The 18,480-nt window shown below is 44.7% G+C and overlaps 1 protein-coding gene and 1 pseudogene across 1 annotated transcript; both read left to right on the top strand.

Annotated features, from left to right (window-relative positions):
• The first annotated feature begins 12 nt into the window (after window positions 1–12).
• Window positions 13–16,227, top strand: LHPP (phospholysine phosphohistidine inorganic pyrophosphate phosphatase). Its single transcript, XM_068103811.2, has 7 exons — window positions 13–212; window positions 10,183–10,370; window positions 10,595–10,748; window positions 10,845–10,908; window positions 14,633–14,725; window positions 14,813–14,904; window positions 15,059–16,227. The coding sequence occupies exons 1-7, from the start codon at window positions 103–105 to the stop codon at window positions 15,144–15,146; spliced, it is 789 nt and encodes a 262-aa protein (XP_067959912.1). The 5' UTR covers window positions 13–102; the 3' UTR covers window positions 15,147–16,227.
• Window positions 13,219–13,845, top strand: LOC137438232 (mth938 domain-containing protein pseudogene; annotated as a pseudogene).
• Window positions 16,228–18,480: the final 2,253 nt, after the last annotated feature.

Raw genomic sequence — 18,480 nt, 5'->3', positions numbered from 1 at the left:
TTATATAATTTTATATATAATTATATATATACATATATATATTTGCGAGTTCCCGTTCCCGCGGTTAGGTAGGTGGTCACGTGGTGTCAGTGGGCATTTAGAATGGCGTTTCGTGGAGTTCGGGGTTTGTTGTTTGACATCTCGGGTGTGATGTACGAAGGGGGATCGTCAGGACCCGTAGCAGTTCCGGGTTCCGTGGACGCAGTCCGGAGGTGTGCTTGTTTCGTCACCATTCTTGCAATGAATGCCGCGCTTACATTGTTTGGCATTACAGGTGTGATTATATATCGCGTCAGGTACTGTGTAAAAAGGTTTACGAAGTGATAGCATCGATTATTAAGGAAGATGTATGGACACCTAATGTCGTTTTGTTTTCTCGAGACAAAAACTGAAGTTTACAACCTCCATTCAAACCAAGAGTGTTTGTTGTTTTTATTTTATCTGGTCCTTTGGAGCAATCGGAGTGTAGAAAACCTTGAATCCGTTTAAATGTTGATGCTGAATACATAGTTGGCTTACATTGAGGCAAGAGAAAGCAGTATGCCAATATGATGGAAAGGGATCCGTCATGCGAGGGGGAGGGGTCTGGGTGGAGAGAGGGGCGTATCCCTCTTCAGGCCAGGGGCGCCGCCAGGAATTTGGGCCCCATGAAATGATATCACAATGGACCACTATGAAGCAAGCACCCAAATTTTTTTCCCCGCCATTTTTGCCAGGAGGTTGAAACGATGCTTATATTTCTGCATACAGTATGGAATTCACTATTTGATGCAAGACTGATACCCACACAAGAAATGTGCTGAAGGCCATCTTTTACAGTCTAAATGTAATTTTAATGGTAAGAATTACAACATACATTAACCTCTTCAATTAACATTGTCATCTATGGAATGATATAACAAACAAAATAATAAAATCAGCAGCAGAGTGTACATACAAGTATACATACCAAGTGAAATGATCCAATATCCAGATAGCCCAGCGGCCAAGTCGAAAAATATTTCACTTTGTGGAGAAATTATGAAACTTTGCAGACAGGTGGAGGACCCCAGTAGGAACATTTTTCGATTAGGACCCAACTCTGAAGCGCCCCCTGGTGGCCGATAGAAATACGATTGCAGTGGATAACCCCCCCCCCCCCCCCCCCCCCCCCATGACAATTTTGGTGAACAGGTGATCAGTTAGCACCCCATATGAATTTACTTAGCACCCCATATTATTTCAGTGCTGCCATCTGTTTGCATTAGTTTAGGTTAAGACAGAAGATTTCCTTTTTTATGCAAGAAAGTTCTTTGCAGACATCAAAGTTCGTTATCATTATTGTATTAACGCATGTTTTCTTTTACAGGTGGAAAACCATAAACCATGTCCAGGTCATTCAAGATCGTTCCTTTTCAAGTCAATCGGATGAAAATTGAGGATTTTAGAAATTTGGCCTATGTTGACCTTTTGGCCAATGTTGACCTCAAAAATAATTGGTAGTTGTATTCAGTGACCTGATATGTAAATGCTCTTCAAATTTCAAGTCAATCAGATGAAAATTGAGGATTTTAGAAATTTGACAAAGTTGTTGACTTTTGGCCTATGCTGAGTTGGGTCCTAATCGAAAAATGTTCCTACTGGGGTCCCCAACCTGTGTGCAAAGTTTCATAATTTCTCCACAAAGTGAAATATACTGCCATATTTTTCGACTTAGCCGCTGGGCTAAGAGCCATGCCATTTAGTTATCACTGGTCCTTGCTCAGCCTCACACACCAAGAGCCCAGCAGTTGCTGGCAAAGTCACTGATCAAGGCTTTGAAGTCCAGCTTTCTAGCCGACTGACTTTCAATGGACAGCACGGCAAGACTGCAAAGCCTGTCCTGGGTCCAGGGATTTTAGGGCCCCTGTCAGTGCAGGGCCCTTGGAATCCTAACTTTTCCCCCCTTACAGCGCCCCTGCCTCTTCCCATGGCGAGAGGGGGCGTGTCCCTCTTCCCATGGCGAGAGGGGGCGTGTCCCTCTTCCCATGGCGAGAGGGGCGTGTCCCTCTTCCCATGGCGAGAGGGGGCGTGTCCCTCTTCCCATGGCGAGAGGGAGCGTGTCCCTCTTCCCATGGCGAGATGGGCGTGTCCCTCTTCCCATGGCGAGAGGGAGCGTGTCCCTCTTCCCATGGCGAGAGGGAGCGTGTCCCTCTTCCCATGGCGAGATGGGCGTGCCCCTCTTCCCAAGGCGACAGAGGGCGTGTCCCTCTTCCCATGGCGAGAGGGGCGTGCCCCTCTTCCCATGGCGAGAGGGGCGTGCCCCTCTTCCCATGGCGAGAGGGGCGTGCCCCTCTTCCCATGGCGAGAGGGGCGTGCCCCTCTTCCCATGGCGAGAGGGGCGTGTCCCTCTTCCCATGGTGGGGAAATTTAGTAATTTTAACCTTAAATTTGTCCATTCTAACACCTTATGCAAAATTAAAACAGAATAATCACGTTTTCCTGATGATAAACTCAAATTTAACTGGAACGGCACTCAGTCAAGAGCATACCTCCGCCTGGTTGGCCATATCACTCAATGGTGAAGAATCACTTAAATATTAAATAATTCTCATATTATCCAAATCTATATCCAGATCTTCACAAAAATCGAATCTATTTGTCCTTGTCAGACACCCAACTGGTCCACCAAATTTCGTCCAAATCTGTCCATAACCTTTTGAGATATCTTACTATGTATCGTTTTTGGCCCTATCTCACAATGGTGAATAATCACTTTAACAATTCTACCAGCTGGATCCGGATCCGGATCTTCTGACCCCATCATCTTGGTTGGTAGTTTCAGTGTTTCCCCTCATGAGTCAGAATTGGGGATAGGCCTGGTGTTGGCTTAGCGGTTAGGGTGCCGGCTTGGGATCCTCGGATCCTGGGTTCAAATCCCGGTCGATTGCTGAATTAACGCCAGGGGGTCGGCAAACGACCTGTCATCCTTCCGAGGCCGGCAAATTGAGTACCAGTTCACTGGTAATTCCCTGTGTGTCGCAAGAGGTGACCCACAGGGTTGGCGGCAGGAAGGGCATCCGGCCATAAAACATTGCTTCAAAAAGGGGACCACGGTGCCCGAAAAAGGCCAACTCCTGCTCTGCGGGGGGGAAATGGCCTCTAAAGATGGTTCTTTTCTTTAGTCAGAATTGGGGATGTCAAGAGGTTTCACTCCATTGCTCCAAAAGGATCATCAAATGAACATTCCTCTCTATTTCTCTGGTCAGGCACTGTAAGTGATTCAATATCTTGAACTTCTAGGCCTCATCATTAACAACGACCTCAGATTATATAAGCGGCCTGCCAATTCCACGTGTGCACTAGTTCCAAGTTATCCTCGATTCCTTTGAATCAAAACTACATGTAGCTGACAAGGCCTTCGTTTGTAGTTAATTTGACTTGTGCCCCACCCTATGGGCTGGTGCCCCTGCATCATATCTATCTCTCTGGATTCTGTGGAATCTGAAGCTCTCAACATTATTGGCCCCTCCTGCAATGGGACCAAAACACAAGGCCTGTTGTTGGGACTTTTGATCTCTTATTATAAACCTGGCCTCTCTTATGCTGCCTCTTCTGCCATATCGGCCAGCATTCCATATGGGCTGGAGTGGAATTTACAGATAATGGCTGAATAATATAAAAACTGGTCAATGTGTGCAGGTGACCAGAACAAGCTGATTAAGATTCTGATGCAGATCCAACTTGTCGGTTCTCGTGATGATAGTTATTATCAGGTGTCAATATTACAATTGGAGGTCAAGGACACTCACTGTACCAGCAACCATTTGAATGAATGAATGATCGTTTTAAGGCCATTTTCCCCACTAGAGGGGGGGGGGGGGGGTTAGCCTTGCGGGCCCCATGACAATCATGGTTCCCTGTTTGAGGCAATGTTTTTATGGCCGGATGCCCTTCCTGACACCAACCCTTGGTCGCCTCTTACGATGCGCAGGGATACGATGTACCTATTCTAAACCGGGGTACACACCGTGATCATTCATCCCAGCAAGCTGGTACTCAAATTTGCCGACCTCGGAAGGATGACAGGCTGAGTCAACCCCCCTGGCGTTAATTCAGCGATCGACCGGGATTCGAACCCAGGATCCTAGGATCCCAAGCCGGCACCCTAACCGCTAAGCCAACACCAGGCCATTACCATTACCAGGAACCATTATCACTGCATAATGCATTGTCCAAGATGGCCGTCGCTCAATGTGGTTAAGCCACACGTTCGTTTTGGCTTTTAAAAATTACTTCTTTTTATTTTACTCCTGATGACTTCTGCCTTCTCGCACTATTATCCCAAACACTGTAATGTCCTCGTTACCTCCACCACCAAAGGTGAATGGAGGTTATGTTTTCACCACTGTCTGTCTTTGTTTGTCGGTTTGTCTATTTGTGAACAAGATATCTCAAAAAGTTGTATTACGGATTCGGACGAAATTTCGCAGAGAGGTTGGGTATGTTGAGAGATCTCGATCTGTTGAGAGATCTCTCTCTTGAGAGATCTCGCGAGATCTTGGAGACGGCGGCAGGGATTTTCGAAGCTCCACACGGTCTCCACGTTTTTCGAAGTTAAGTCTGTTCACAATTGTATTTTGTCGAAACTGTATTTATCTTTCGGTGTGTGAAGTTATTGTGTGCAACTTTGGTTGTTTCTCGGTGTTTATCTGTCATAAATTGATCGTCTGTTTGCCGTGTCGCGAGCAAGGCCTTGTACAGTGTGCACTGTACAACCTTGAGGCTTTGTTTTTCTCTCAGTGGTCCGTTGTTTGTGATCCAATAACTTTCGTTCTCTGTATTCCCAGGCTTTTCACCCACAGCCTACTTCCTTGTGTAAATCTCAACTCAAAAAAAAAAAAACATTTCCTTCTCTGTTCTCATTCGTTTATTCATTCTTATTCGTTCGTTCGTTCTTCGACCACGTGTTTCTCCCCCATTTCCCCAGATAGTTTTCACTCATTAACCTTCAATGTTTACACTTTCCCCTCAAGTTATGTATTCCGTCATATTTTATAACACCTTTTTCTTCTTCTTCTTTAAAAGGCTGCTTTCGACTTGCTCACCAAATCAATTCATCCCAAAAAAAATATCCATCTCCTATAGTGCCTTTTTTCTACATTCCCTAAACTCTCCTGCACTCCATCCTCCATCCAGCGTCCTTAAACGTATTTTTAACTCGAAGGTCACAAGAAACTCATTTTGCAATAAATGTTCGTTTCCCATAAATCGTACACTTTCAAAAATCCAATCTCACCCCTCCCCTCCAAATCTTCCCCATAACCCCTCCCCTCCAAATCTTCCCCATCACCCCTCCCCTCCAAATCTTCCCCATCACCCATCCCTTTCAAATCTCCCCCCTTGCCCCCTCCCTCCTAAACTACCCCCTCACCCCTCCCCGCCAAGACGCCCCCTCGCCCCTCCCCTCCTAGACTCCTGCCTCACCCCTCCCCTCCAAATCTCCCCCATATCCCATCCCTTTCAAATCCCTCCCCTTGTCCCTTCCCTCCCAAACTCCCCCCTCACCCCTCCCCTTCAAATCTCCCCACCCTCATTGCTTCTCAATTTCCCCCCTCTCACTCCCCCTCCTCAAAGCGTCCTCCCCGCTTCTTCCCCCCTCAAACTCTCACCTCCATCTCCCCCAACCTTCTGCCTCGCTCTTCCCCCTCCTCAAATAACACCTCATTGTGGCTCACCCAATCACCATCAAACCTTTTGTCCGCCCCATCCTTCCCTTTCTCCGAGCTATTCTGAAATCTCTGACACACCTTCAACAACTCTCCCTACCTCTTCCACCTCTTCCACATCTTACCCTACCCCTCCTCCCCCCTGTTCTGTATCTGATGCTCCCCCTTCCTCTTCATTAACGGTATGGACCTCAAACATCCGGGGCCTTCGTTCAAACTTAACTGATCTCTCCATACAGGTTGCTTCTGTCAAACCAGACGTGATCTGCTTAACAGACTTTCCTCCTTTATGATGTCTCTGATTCCATAGTATCTCTCCCGGGCTACTCCCTCCTCCGGTATGATAGACCTGAGCCTCGTCCTGGAGGCGGGGTTGCTATCTTTATCAAAAACTCTCTTCCTCACTCGCCCTGCACTGCACTCTCTCCACCTCACCCCCAGGAATACCTCTGGCTACGGCTTCCCCTTCGCTCCCACCTCTTGTTCATATGTGTGTTGTACCGTCCACCAAACAGTGATGACTCCATCTACATCTCGCTGTCTGATGATATGGACCAACTTCTATCTACTCATCCCAACTCTCTCTTCCTCATATGTGGTGATTTCAACTGTCATCATGCCAGTTGGCTGGGTGTGGGTACCTCTCTCACCAGCCATGGCTCCTCAGCAAAGGACTTCTGCGACTCACTGGGACTGACACAATCTGTCAATTTCCCGACCCGGATCTCAGTCAACGGAACATCTTCTCTTCTGGACTTATGGAGTTATGACTAACTTCCCTGAAAATGTCTGCTGCTCTTCTTCTGCTCCGATCGGATCATCTGATCATGTCCTTGTTAAAGTGGACATCTCTCTGACCATCCTCAGGGAGCCTGCTCAGCGTCGACGAGTCTGGCATTTCACTCAGGCCAACTGGCACGGTCTTCAAGCAGCCATCAATCATCTGGACTGGTCTCCCATCTCTACCACCTCTGACATCAACTCATCCTGGGAATTCTTCCAAAGTAAATTGCTCTCTCTCATGCACAGATTTATCCCATCTCGTCTTCAGTTGTCATACCCTTCCTCCCGTCCATGGTACACGGAATCTTGTGGTGAGGCTGTTGCCCAGAAACAACTTGCCTTCGTCTCCTGGAAAGCAAATCCAACGGAAGGAAATCTCATTTCCTTTCACAAAGCCCGAAACAAGTGTGTGTCCACCCTCAGGAGAGCCAGGAAACAATATCTCTCCGTTCTCAAGACCGAACTCTCTTATCTGTCTCCCTCTTCCAAATCCTGGTGGCGTCTGGTCAAATCCGTTTCTGGTGTTTGTTCCCCCTCCATCCCCTCCCTTACCTCAAACGGCTACACAGCTGACTCCGCACGTGAAAAAGCTGAATGCCTCAACTCTGTGTTTGCCTCTAAATCTTGTGTCCCAAACCCATCCCTCTCTGTACCCACCATACCCAGTCGTACCCTGCTGCTCCTGGACTCCGTGTCCTTTCCTCCTGACAAGGTGGAAAAGTTTCTGTCAACCCTCGACTCTGATTCTGCAACTGGACCCGACGGCATCAGCCCACGGGTCCTAAAATCCTGCTCTGCTGCTCTATCTCACCCTCTCTCTGTTCTCTTCACCCTCTCTTTTGCTCAAGGTCAACTGCCATCTGCTTGGAAATCAGCCAACATCACCGCTTTGCACAAAAAAGGTGCAAAAACAGATCCTAGCAACTACAGACCAATCAGCCTTCTCCCAATTATCAGCAAAGTCATGGAATCCATCATTGCTTCTGATATGAAATCTTTCCTCTTCTCCAATGGCTTGATCTCTGATCATCAATTTGGTTTCAGACCAGGTCACTCTACTCTGGACATGCTGCTTCTGCTGTCTCAACAATGGATGGAGGTCCTCAATGCCAAACAGGAAATTAGAGCTGTCTCCCTCGACATATCACGTGCCTTCGACACGGTCTGGCACCCTGCTCTGCTCACCAAACTCTCCTCCTTTGGTATCCATGGAAATCTCCACGCATGGCTGGCGGACTTCCTCTCTAGTCGTCGTCAACGTGTGGCCCTGAATGGGTTTCTCTCATCTCCTCTTCCTGTTCAGGCTGGAGTTCCCCAAGGCAGTGTTCTGGGCCCCGTGCTTTTTCTGGTCTTCATCAATGATCTCTCCGACTCTCTCGAAAATCCTCTCTATCTCTTTGCTGATGACTCCACTCTCTGCCGCTCCATTCCTCTTCCCTCAGATCGGCAGTCTGCTGCCTCCTCACTCTCTGAAGACCTGGACAAAATCACAGACTGGTCAAACAAGTGGAACATGTCTTTCAAGCCTGACAAATCTCACACTCTTACTATGTCTCTCCGAAAAGATCGACTGGACAACCCTCCCATCTACTTTCTCAACAATCCTCTCCAAGAAGTTCTGTCGCTCAACATTTTGGGTCTCACTATCTGCCATGATCTTTCTTGGGAAAACCACATTTCCAAGCTGGCCTCCAAAGCCAGTCGCCGACTGGGCATCCTCCGTCGTGCGAAGTCCTTCCTCGGCACACCTGAGCTCCTCACCACATACAAGGCTTTCATCCGCAGCTCAATGGAATACTGTTCTCCCCTATGGGCCGGTGCTCCTGCCTCACACCTAGCTCGGCTTCACGCTGTTGAAACCAAAGCTTTCAGAATTATTGGAATCTCCCGCGATGAAGCTATCTCTGAGGGCCTTTCACTCACTCACCGCAGGCAGGTAGGTGGTCTTTCTGTCTTCTACCGACTCCTCTCCGGCCTTGCACCCCCAGCTCTCTCTGTGCTCTGTCCCCCAAATATTCCTACAGGTCGCACAAGATCTGCCAGCAACCCTCTGATGGTTAAACTGCCGAAATCTCGGCTCTCCGCTCACCTTCACTCTTTCATTCCTCTTTTCTCCCGCCTCTGGAACAAACTCCCTCACTCCCTTCAATCCCACTCCTCCCTCCAGGTCTTTAAAACAGCTGTTCACCACCATCTCTTATCTTCCCCCATCCAAAACCTTGATCTTTTCTACCCCCGCTAATTCACCCCAGATCCACCTTGTTTGAAATTCCAACTTCTTTCCTGGAAGTCCTGGCAGTGTCCATATGTTTTATACCTCTCCCACTGCCCCCTTCCCACGCCCCCCCCCCCCCCAAAGCCCTCGCCCTCTCTCAGATCTCTCGATGTCTCCATGTCTCTCGGTCCCTGCTCTCAAATGTTGTGTTTGTGTCCTTCCCCCTCTCTCCCCATCTTGTCTACCGCTCCCTATGTTATATGTTTTATGTGTCGGTTTGTCTTTCTGTGTGATTAATGTTCGCTCTTTCACGAGCCTCGATCTTGTATACAAAAAAAACAAAAAAAACAACAAAAAAAAAAAAAAAAAAAAAAAAAAAAAAAAAAAAAAAAAAAAAAAAAAAAAAAAAAAAAAAAAAAAAAAAAAAAAAAAAAAAAAAAGTGACAAAGACAAAATGATTAGATTTTGCTGAAGATCCAGATATGGATCGGGCTACTGGAATTTTTAAAATGATTCTTCACCATTGGGAGTTGGGGCTAAAACCGACATATAGCAGGATATCTCAAAAAGTTGTGGACGGATTTGGACGAAACTTGGTGGAGAGGTTGGGTGTGTGAGGCAAGACCATATCGATTCGATTTTGGTGAAGATCTGGATCTGGATTCGGATGCGAGTTATTTGATTTTTGAAGTGATTCTTCACTATTGAGTGATCGGGAAAAAACCGACATATAGAATAGAAGAAGAACCACCTTTAGAGGCCATTTTTCCCCACAGAGCAGGTGTTGCCCTTTTTTGGGCATCGTGGTCCCCTTTTTTTGAAGCAATGTTTTATGGCCGGATGCCCTTCCTGCCGCCAACCCTGTTAGTCGCCTCTTGCGACACAGGGAATTACCAGTAAACTGCTACTCAATTTGCTGACCTTGGAAGGATGACAGGCTGAGTCACCCCTTGGTGTTAATTCAGCAATCGACCAGGATTCGAACCCAGGATCCTAGGATCCCAAGCCGCACCCTAACCGCTAAGCCAACACCAGGCTAAAAAAAAAAACCCGACATATAGTGCGATGTCTCAAAAAAAAAAATTATAGGTGGATTTGGACCAAACTTGGTGGACAGATTTGGTATGTGACAAGACCATATTGATTCGATTTTGGTGACGATCTGAATATGGGTTCGGATACGTGAATTATTTAATATCTGAAGTGATTTTTCACCATTGAGAGATCGGATGAAAAGCGATATGTAACATATTTTTAAAAGTTGTGGACGAGTTATGAATAAACTTGGTGGACGAGTTGATTAGGTGACAAGAACGAGCCGATTCGATTTTGGTTCAGGTCCGAATCCAGATTCAGCCTATCAGTGGGATAGAAACCATAAACTGTTCATCCTGGTGGAGGTATGTGCTCTACCGAGTGTCCTAGTTAACCTTGAAGTCGTCTTGTTCTTGATCTTGAATTATGGCTTTGATAAATTAAAATATATTTACTTTCCAGAGTTCATGAGGCAGGACTACCATTGCGCTTTTGCACCAACGAGTCCCAGACGACCCGAGTAATACTTGCAACCAAACTGCAGGGCCTGGGCTTTGACATTTGCTCGGAAGACATTCTGTCTCCTGCCCCTGCTGTTTGTCGGATTCTTCGTGAGCGAAGTCTTCGTCCTCACCTATTGGTCTACCCAGGTGCCTTGGTTTATTGGGGGTCAAATGCACAAATAAATGTGAAAATAATTCTCATGAAATGACCAGATAAACAGGATAAACATTCTATCGTTCCAAGAAGTTTTCATTTCTCTCGTACCAGTAATCATCAATGCACAGATACAACCTGTAGTTGTTGAATAATTTGTGGGACAGTCTATTTCTACCATTCAAATCGATTTATGCAAGTGGTTGACCTCTTACAGATGCCCTACCTGAGTACCATGGCATTGATCTGAGAGACCCAAACTGTGTAGTCATCGGTGATGCTGCCAAGTACTTTACCTATGACCGACTCAATGAGGCATTCCAGCTTCTCCTCAAACTGCCACAGCCACTGCTCTTCTGTCTTGGAAAGGGGTCAGTCTGATTCTTCCATTCATATTTTTCTTCCAATGTTTACCCCATTTGTGTTCCGTGATACCCAGTTCTCAACTATCATAAACAACCCCATAGGAAGTATTACAAGGAAACGGATGGACTGAAGCTTGATGTTGGAGCATTCACTTGTGCCCTAGAGGTGGGTCATTGTTTGTCTGTTACAACATTGAAAATAAAAATTCTCATCTGATAGAATCCACCAATACACAAGTCAGTTGTGCATATGGATCTATTAATCGATCCAGGTAGATAACGGCGAGTGAGTGTGCATTGCTAACTTGCGGGCACTCCTGCCTACCCTTCTTGGCCCACTTTCGGTGGGCAATGTGCTGCAGCACATTCTTGGAAATGCACTTTATAATTTTTGTTTCTTTTGAAAGAAATTTTATTGATTTTATTGGTTTTTAAAACAGACTCCAGTATGATCCGCTGAAGCCATCTGGGCGGGAGGCGAAGCGGTGCACAAGCGCACGTGGTGATTCATGCTGTGTTGCATTTATGGGGTCAGAAGAGCTTTTTTAGATTCTTATGTCCAACTGCAGCCCCACTTCCTGGGTGATGGGCAGTGAAGCAGAGACTATGTGCTTGTGTAGCAGACGGCCATTGTCGCTCACAGATCGTGCAACGCCAGCTGTTATGGTACGGGAGCTGTGCCTCACTGCTCCATCATGCTAGGAGGTTTAATACTCGTATATGTACAGCCACGTGAAAAAGTAAGTACACCCCATGTAAAGTTTTGACTTTTTCAACATATTTCAACATACAGCTATTTGATCTTCATTTCAACAATATTGATAGATAAAGGTGATATAATATAACAAATATCATGAAACATTTACATTTTGTAGTCCATTGTATAATTTAAATAAACATAAATGCAAATTTCGCATGTGGAAAAAGTAAGTACACCCCGACATTTATCACTACTTCAAATACCTAAAATTAGAATCAGGTGCACCAGCTCAGGTGCAAATGATTAGAACATCGTTAGAGAGGATCTTGGAGGAACCTGTCTTATTTAAACCTCAGACATTTCGTTTGGTTTGCCCTTTGTTGTTGAAGTGTGTGGCGTCACCATGCCTCGATCAAAAGAGCTCTCTGAGGCCTTCAGAAAGAAGGTTATAGATGCCTACGAGTCTGGGAAGGGATTTAAAAAGATCTCCAAACAATTTGAAATCACTCATTCGACTGTCCGGAAGATCATCTACAAGTGGAGAAGATTCCAAACAACTGCCAACTTGTTCAGGCCAGGCTGCCCCAGCAAGTTCAGCCCGAGAGCAGACCGCAAGATGCTGAAACAAGTCTCTAAGGACCCCAGAATGTCATCACGGGACCTACAGGTAGCTCTTGCCACTGTTGATGTCAAAGTGCACGAGTCTACCATTAGAAAGAGGCTGCACAAATTTGATCTACATGGGACGTGTGCCAGGAGGAAACATTTGCTGTCCAGAAAGAACATCAGGGCAAGACTAAAGTTTCCCAATGAACACCGAGGCAAAGACCAGCACTTCTGGAACAATGTGCTCTGGACAGATGAGTCAAAGGTAGAGCTATTTGGCCACAGTACCAGAAGACATGTTTGGCGAAAACCAAAGACAGCATTTGACCACAAGAACCTGATACCAACTGTAAAGCATGGTGGTGGAAATATTATGGTTTGCGGCAGCTTTGCTGCATCGGGGCCTGGGCAGCTCACCATGATAGAATCCACTATGAATTCTTCATTGTACCAGAGGGTGCTTGAGGATAATGTGAGGCCATCTGTCGGAAAGTTGAAGCTCAACCGAAGGTGGACCTTGCAACATGACAATGACCCTAAATATACCAGTAAATCCACCAAGGAATGGCTAAAAAGAAAGAAATGGAGGGGTCTGGAATGGCCAAGTCAAAGCCCGGATCTCAATCCCATCGAGATGTTGTGGGGGGATTTGAAACGAGCTGTGCATGCAAGAAACCCCTCAAACATCGCACACCTGAAAGAATTCTGCATGGAGGAGTGGGCAAAAATTTCTCCCAGTCGATGTCAGAGACTGGTCGACAGTTATAAGAAACGCCTACTTGAGGTTGTTTCTGCCAAAGGGGGCAATACCACCTAGTAAAGCCAAGGGTGTACTTACTTTTTCCACATGCGAAATTTGCATTTATGTTTATTTAAATTATACAATGGACTACAAAATGTAAATGTTTCATAATATTTGTTACATTATATCACCTTTATCTATCAATATTGTGTGTGTGTGTGTGTGTGTGTGTGTGTGTGTGTGTGTGTGTGTGTGTGTGTGTGTGTGTGTGTGTGTGTGTGTGTGTGTGTGTGTGTGTGTGTGTGTGTATTGGTGGTGTGTGTGTATTGGTGGTGTGTGTGTATTGGTGGTGTGTGTGTATTGGTGGTGTGTGTGTATTGGTGGTGTGTGTGTATTGGTGGTGTGTGTGATATTAGTGGTGGGTTTGGGGAAGGACATTGTCTCTGTCTTTTGATTAAACCCGTCAGTGCAGCTTTTAGAACATCTTCCCCTGTCATAACCCGTGGAAGAAACAAGGTCTTCATGTGTAGTTTGCCGCTGCATGACTTCCCCACAAATCTCTAAGGTGGAATGGGGGAGCGTGAATGTGGATGGGGCTCGAGGAGGTACTTTCAAGGACTGTAAAGTGTGGCCGGGTGGAAGCAGAGCCTGGGACTGGCGTGAAACGGGAACCAAGCATGAGCCCGGGGTCCAGCCAGCTGACATTCAGGAGGTGCTGGATCATGGTGCAACCACGATCATTGTCGGTCGAGGAATGAATGAGAGATTTCAGGTTCCGAAGGAAATTGAGACCTATGTGATGAGCCATGGAGCCAACCTCAAGGTGTTTCAGACTGAAGCTGCTGTTCTTGAGTACAACCGCCTGGCCTTAGCTGGAGGATGTGTGGGTGGCCTATTCCACACTACCTGTTAAGTCGATGGGATTTGACCCATTGTTGATGGATTTGAAGAACTAAAAATTGGTAAAATCTCGTGCTTATCTTTTCCGTTAACAGAGAATGGTACCAGCCTTCACATGAAAAGTGTATTTTGTTGTATCATCCGATTGAATGTCGCTTTTCAAGCTGCTTAGGCATTTAGGACTTCTCTACCCCATTCTCTTGATATAGTACCGAAATATTGATACCATTTAGCATTGCTTCAACTTATGTGAAAGTTTTCTTGTCGATAGCCATTTGTGATATGAATATTGTGTGCACATTAGCCTGGTGTTGGCTTAGCGGTTAGGGTGCCGGCTTGGGATCCCAGGATCCTGGGTTCGAATCCCGATCGATCGCTGAATTAACGCCAGGGGGGTTGACTCAGCCTGTCATCCTTCCGAGGTCGGCAAATTGAGTACCAGCTTGCTGGGATGAATGATCACGGTGAGTACCCCGATTTAGGATAGGTACACCGTATCCCTGCGCATCGTAAGAGCGTGACCAAGGGTTGGTGCCAGGAAGGGCATCCGGCCATAAAAAGATTGCCTCAAATAGGGAACCATGATTGTCATGGGCCCCGCAAGGCTAACCCCCGCTCTAGCGGGGAAAATGGCCTTAAAACGATCATTCATATCTATCAATATTGTTGAAATGAAGATCAAATAGCTGTATGTTGAAATATGTTGAAAAGGTCAAAACTTTACATGGGGTGTACTTACTTTTTCACGTGACTGTATATATATACATATACATATATATATATATATACATATACATATATATATATACATATATATATATATATATATATATATACATATATATATAGATGTTGACTAAAGCACAATTGATTCTTGAGTTGATTTGCTAAGAATGAGGTTTGTTTAATGCCGAGGTGGATTGTCCTGTGTGATGTGAGCAGTATGCCTGCAACATTAAAGCTGAAGTTGTGGGTAAACCATCTCCAGCATTCTTCACGGCTGCTGTACAGGAGCTGCAGCTAGAGCCCTGCCAGGTATATAAATATATGCAAGTTTTTCTTGACTGTTTTTGTTTAACGGCTTTTATCGTAGTCTTTTTGCACTAAGAACATGCTCCCCAGGTTGCCATGATCGGTGACGATCTCGTGGGTGATGTTGGTGGAGCTCAGAACTGTGGCCTTTTGGGAATACTTGTGAGAACGGGAAAGTTCCGGTACGTTTCACATTCCGTCATGCGTGGAACTCGTGATTATGCTTCTCTACCGCGATGCATTTTTGTCAACTTTTACTTGTGACACCACAAAGTGTTAGAGGTCCTTAATTTAATCTCCTTGACTTGTTTTGTCATCCCCTCCACCCCAAATCAGTCCGGAAGATGAACACCACCCGAGCGTAACACCACATACAGTGGTTGATGATCTCAGTGCTGCAGTTTCTCTTATCCTTCAAGAATAAAAGTTTGTTTGTTGTGGGTGCTGGTGAGGTGTAGAGTTTTATCATTAAATAACTAAATATTCTACCAGGTGTTGACCCAGTTTATGACTATTGCTGTGAAGATTGAGTAATACATAACACGTTATGGCAAAAATGATACTTGCAAGAGGAAAAACACCCTTGTGTGTCTTGCATTCACATTTCCAATGATTGCTCTTCCTCGCCCCCTTCGAAAAATACAATAAAATCTGACCTAACTCGCTTTCTGCAGTATCTGTTGGGGAATCGCAACTTGGAAACCTGTTCTCAAGGTGATATGTGAGCAGTTAACTCTTGAAATTGGTCCTTGGGTAGATCTTTTTCTCGGTCACATCCATGGCAAGGGATGAGAAATTTTGTGCAACCAAGTGGATTATTGTAGTTATGATCACATGTCCAACTAGAATGGCACTTGGTAGAGCGGATACCTCTGCCAGGTTGAACGGTTTGTCTTGTATCCCACTGATTGGCCTAATCTGGATTTGGACCTGAACCAAAATCTAATGACTTTGTTCTTGTCATCGAACCGACTCATCCACCAAGTTTTGTCATACTCTGTCCATAACTTTTTGAAATATTGTGTTTTTGGCCCGATCTCTCAATGGTGAAGAATCACTTTTAAAAAAAAATTATCGGAAAAGCTAATCGATTCGCGTCGTCACAAACCCAACCTCTCCACCAAATTTTGTCCGAATCTGTCCACAACTTTTTGAGACATCCTGTTCACAAACAGACAGGTGAAAACATAACCTCCATCCACCATCGGTGGTGGATTAAAAATCCTCGTATCTGGATTTGAATGATCACCAAAACCGAATTTATTCGTCCTTGTCATGTGCCCAACCTGTCCACCAGTTTTGGATGAATTTATCCGTAACTTTTTGAGATATCATGCTCTTCGACAAACAGACAGGGGTGGAAACTTAACCTCTGTCCACCTGTGGTTGTGGAGGTAAAAATGTCCAATTCCTTGGCCAACATTGGTTCTTTCAAATATTCGAATGGGTGTCTCTATATGCTGAATTATTTACTTGTATTTTGTATTAAAGAATTTACTGCACTTGATTGTCCCTGCGAACTTTATTTTTTGGAAAGTTTTGTTAATTTTTTTGTAGAGAATGTATCGGTTATTCAAGAACGTGAAAGGCATTATTACTTCTGCCGCTGAAGGTAGACAGAGGTTAAGTATTTACCCCTGTTTGTCTCTGTGAGCAGAATTTTTCAAATTACGGAAGAAACTTGGTGGACAAGTGTGTAACAAGGACCATTTGATTCGATTTTGGTGAAGATCCGGATCGGAATTGTTTTTTTTTTTTAAGTGATTATTCACCATTCAGAGATGGGGCCAAAAACGATAAGCAGTAGAACACAATATCTCAAAGTTGCGGACGAGTTATGACAGAACTTGATGGATAGGTGACGAGAACAAGCCAATTATATTTTGGTTCAGATCCAGATTCGGCATCTCGGGATACATGACGTAAACTGTTCAGCCTGGTGGAGGTAGGGAGTCTACCGAGTGCCGTTCTGGTTACCTCTGCCACCTAAGGGGTTGCGAGACTATTGCAACGTGTGTCTGTGTCCGTGTCTCCATGTTTTCACTTTAAAACTTTAGACTAGGAGGGACTCCCCATGGAAAATATTTTATTGATAACTGATGTCATCGGCCACATGGTCTGGTAGCTTTATTTAATTTTAAAAAATAAAAATGTTTTTCTCTGATGAAAAAAAATGTAACTTCGCATCGATGAAAAAAAGAAAAGGAACTTGGCATCTGTCATCAATTTCCCATAGGGTGTATTGGGTGATAAGACGTCATCAGAGAAGTGGTATTCCAGCCATAATTGGCTCGATGAAAAAAAAGTAACGGCATCTGGCATCAATTTCCCATAGGGTGTATTGGGTGATAATGACGTCATCAGAGAAGTGGTATTCCAGCCATAATTGGCTCGATGAAAAAAAAGAAAGAAAAAAAAGCAACAGCATCTGTCATCAATTTCCCATAGGGTGTATTGGGTAATAATGACGTCATCAGAGAAGTGGTATTCCAGCCATAATTGGCTCGATGAAAAAAAGAAAAGAAAAAAAAGGAACTTGGCATCTGGCATCAATTTCCCATAGGGTGTATTGGGTGATAATGACGTCATCAGAGAAGTGGTATTCCAGCCATAATTGGCTCGATGAAAAAAAAAAATGAAAAAAAAGTAATTTAGCATATGTCATCAATTTCCCATAGGGTGTATTGGGTGATAAGACGTCATCAGAGAAGTGGTATTCCAGCCATAATTGGCTCGATGAAAAAAAAAAAAAGAAAAAAAAGTAGCGGCATCTGTCATCAATTTCCCATAGGCTGTATTGGGTGAAAATGACGTCATCAGAGAAGTGGTATTCCAGCCATAATTGCCTCGATGAAAAAAAAATATGAAAAAAAAGTAACTTAGCATATGTCATCAATTTCCCATAGGGTTTATTGGGTGAAAATGACGTCATCAGAGAAGTGGTATTCCAGCCATAATTGGCTCGATGAAAATGAAAAAAAAGTAACTTGGCATCTGGCATCAATTTCCCATAGGGTGTATTGGGTGAAAATGACGTCATCAGAGAAGTGGTATTCCAGCCATAATTGGCTCGATGAAAATGAAAAAAAAGTAACTTGGCATCTGGCATCAATTTCCCATAGGGTGTATTGCGTGAAAATGACGTCATCAGAGAAGTGGTATTCCAGCCATAATTGGCTCGATGAAAATGAAAAAAAAGTAACTTGGCATCTGGCATCAATTTCCCATAGGGTGTATTGGGTGAAAATGACGTCATCAGAGAAGTGGTATTCCAGCCATAATTGGCTCGATGAAAAAAAAAAAATGAAAAAAAAGTAACTTGGCATCTGGCATCAATTTCCCATAGGGTGTATTGGGTGAAAATGACGTCATCAGAGAAGTGGTATTCCAGCCATAATTGGCTCGATGAAAAAAAAAAAATGAAAAAAAAGTAACGGCATCTGGCATCAATTTCCCTATGTCTGATTCGTCCTATTCGTCCATTTCCCTATGTTTCGTCTGATGACGTCATCAGAGAAGTGGTATTCCAGCCATAATTGGCTCGATGAAAATGAAAAAAAAGTAACGGCATCTGGCATCAATTTCCCATAGGGTGTATTGGGTGAAAATGACGTCATCAGAGAAGTGGTATTCCAGCCATAATTGGCTCGATGAAAAAAAAGAAAGAAAAAAAAGTAACAGCATCTGTCATCAATTTCCCATAGGGTGTATTGGGTGATAATGACGTCATCAGAGAAGTGGTATTCCAGCCATAATTG

The sequence above is a fragment of the Myxine glutinosa genome, chromosome 12 (assembly GCF_964187855.1).
Source record: "Myxine glutinosa chromosome 12, kmMyxGlut1.1, whole genome shotgun sequence".
Taxonomy (NCBI): domain Eukaryota; kingdom Metazoa; phylum Chordata; class Myxini; order Myxiniformes; family Myxinidae; genus Myxine; species Myxine glutinosa.
The sequence above is the reverse complement of the archived record's forward strand: the minus strand, read 5'-3'. Positions and strand labels throughout refer to the sequence as shown.

What these genes read in the sequence shown, in the direction of transcription:
- LHPP (XM_068103811.2), top strand. Translation starts at nt 103, where the DNA reads ATGGCGTTTCGTGGAGTTCGGGGTTTGTTGTTTGACATCTCGGGTGTG. An exon ending in TCACCTATTGGTCTACCCAG is followed by an intron (nt 10,371 to 10,594) that starts GTGCCTTGGTTT and finishes GACCTCTTACAG; the next exon opens with ATGCCCTACCTGAGTACCAT. An exon ending in CATTCACTTGTGCCCTAGAG is followed by an intron (nt 10,909 to 14,632) that starts GTGGGTCATTGT and finishes TGATGTGAGCAG; the next exon opens with TATGCCTGCAACATTAAAGC.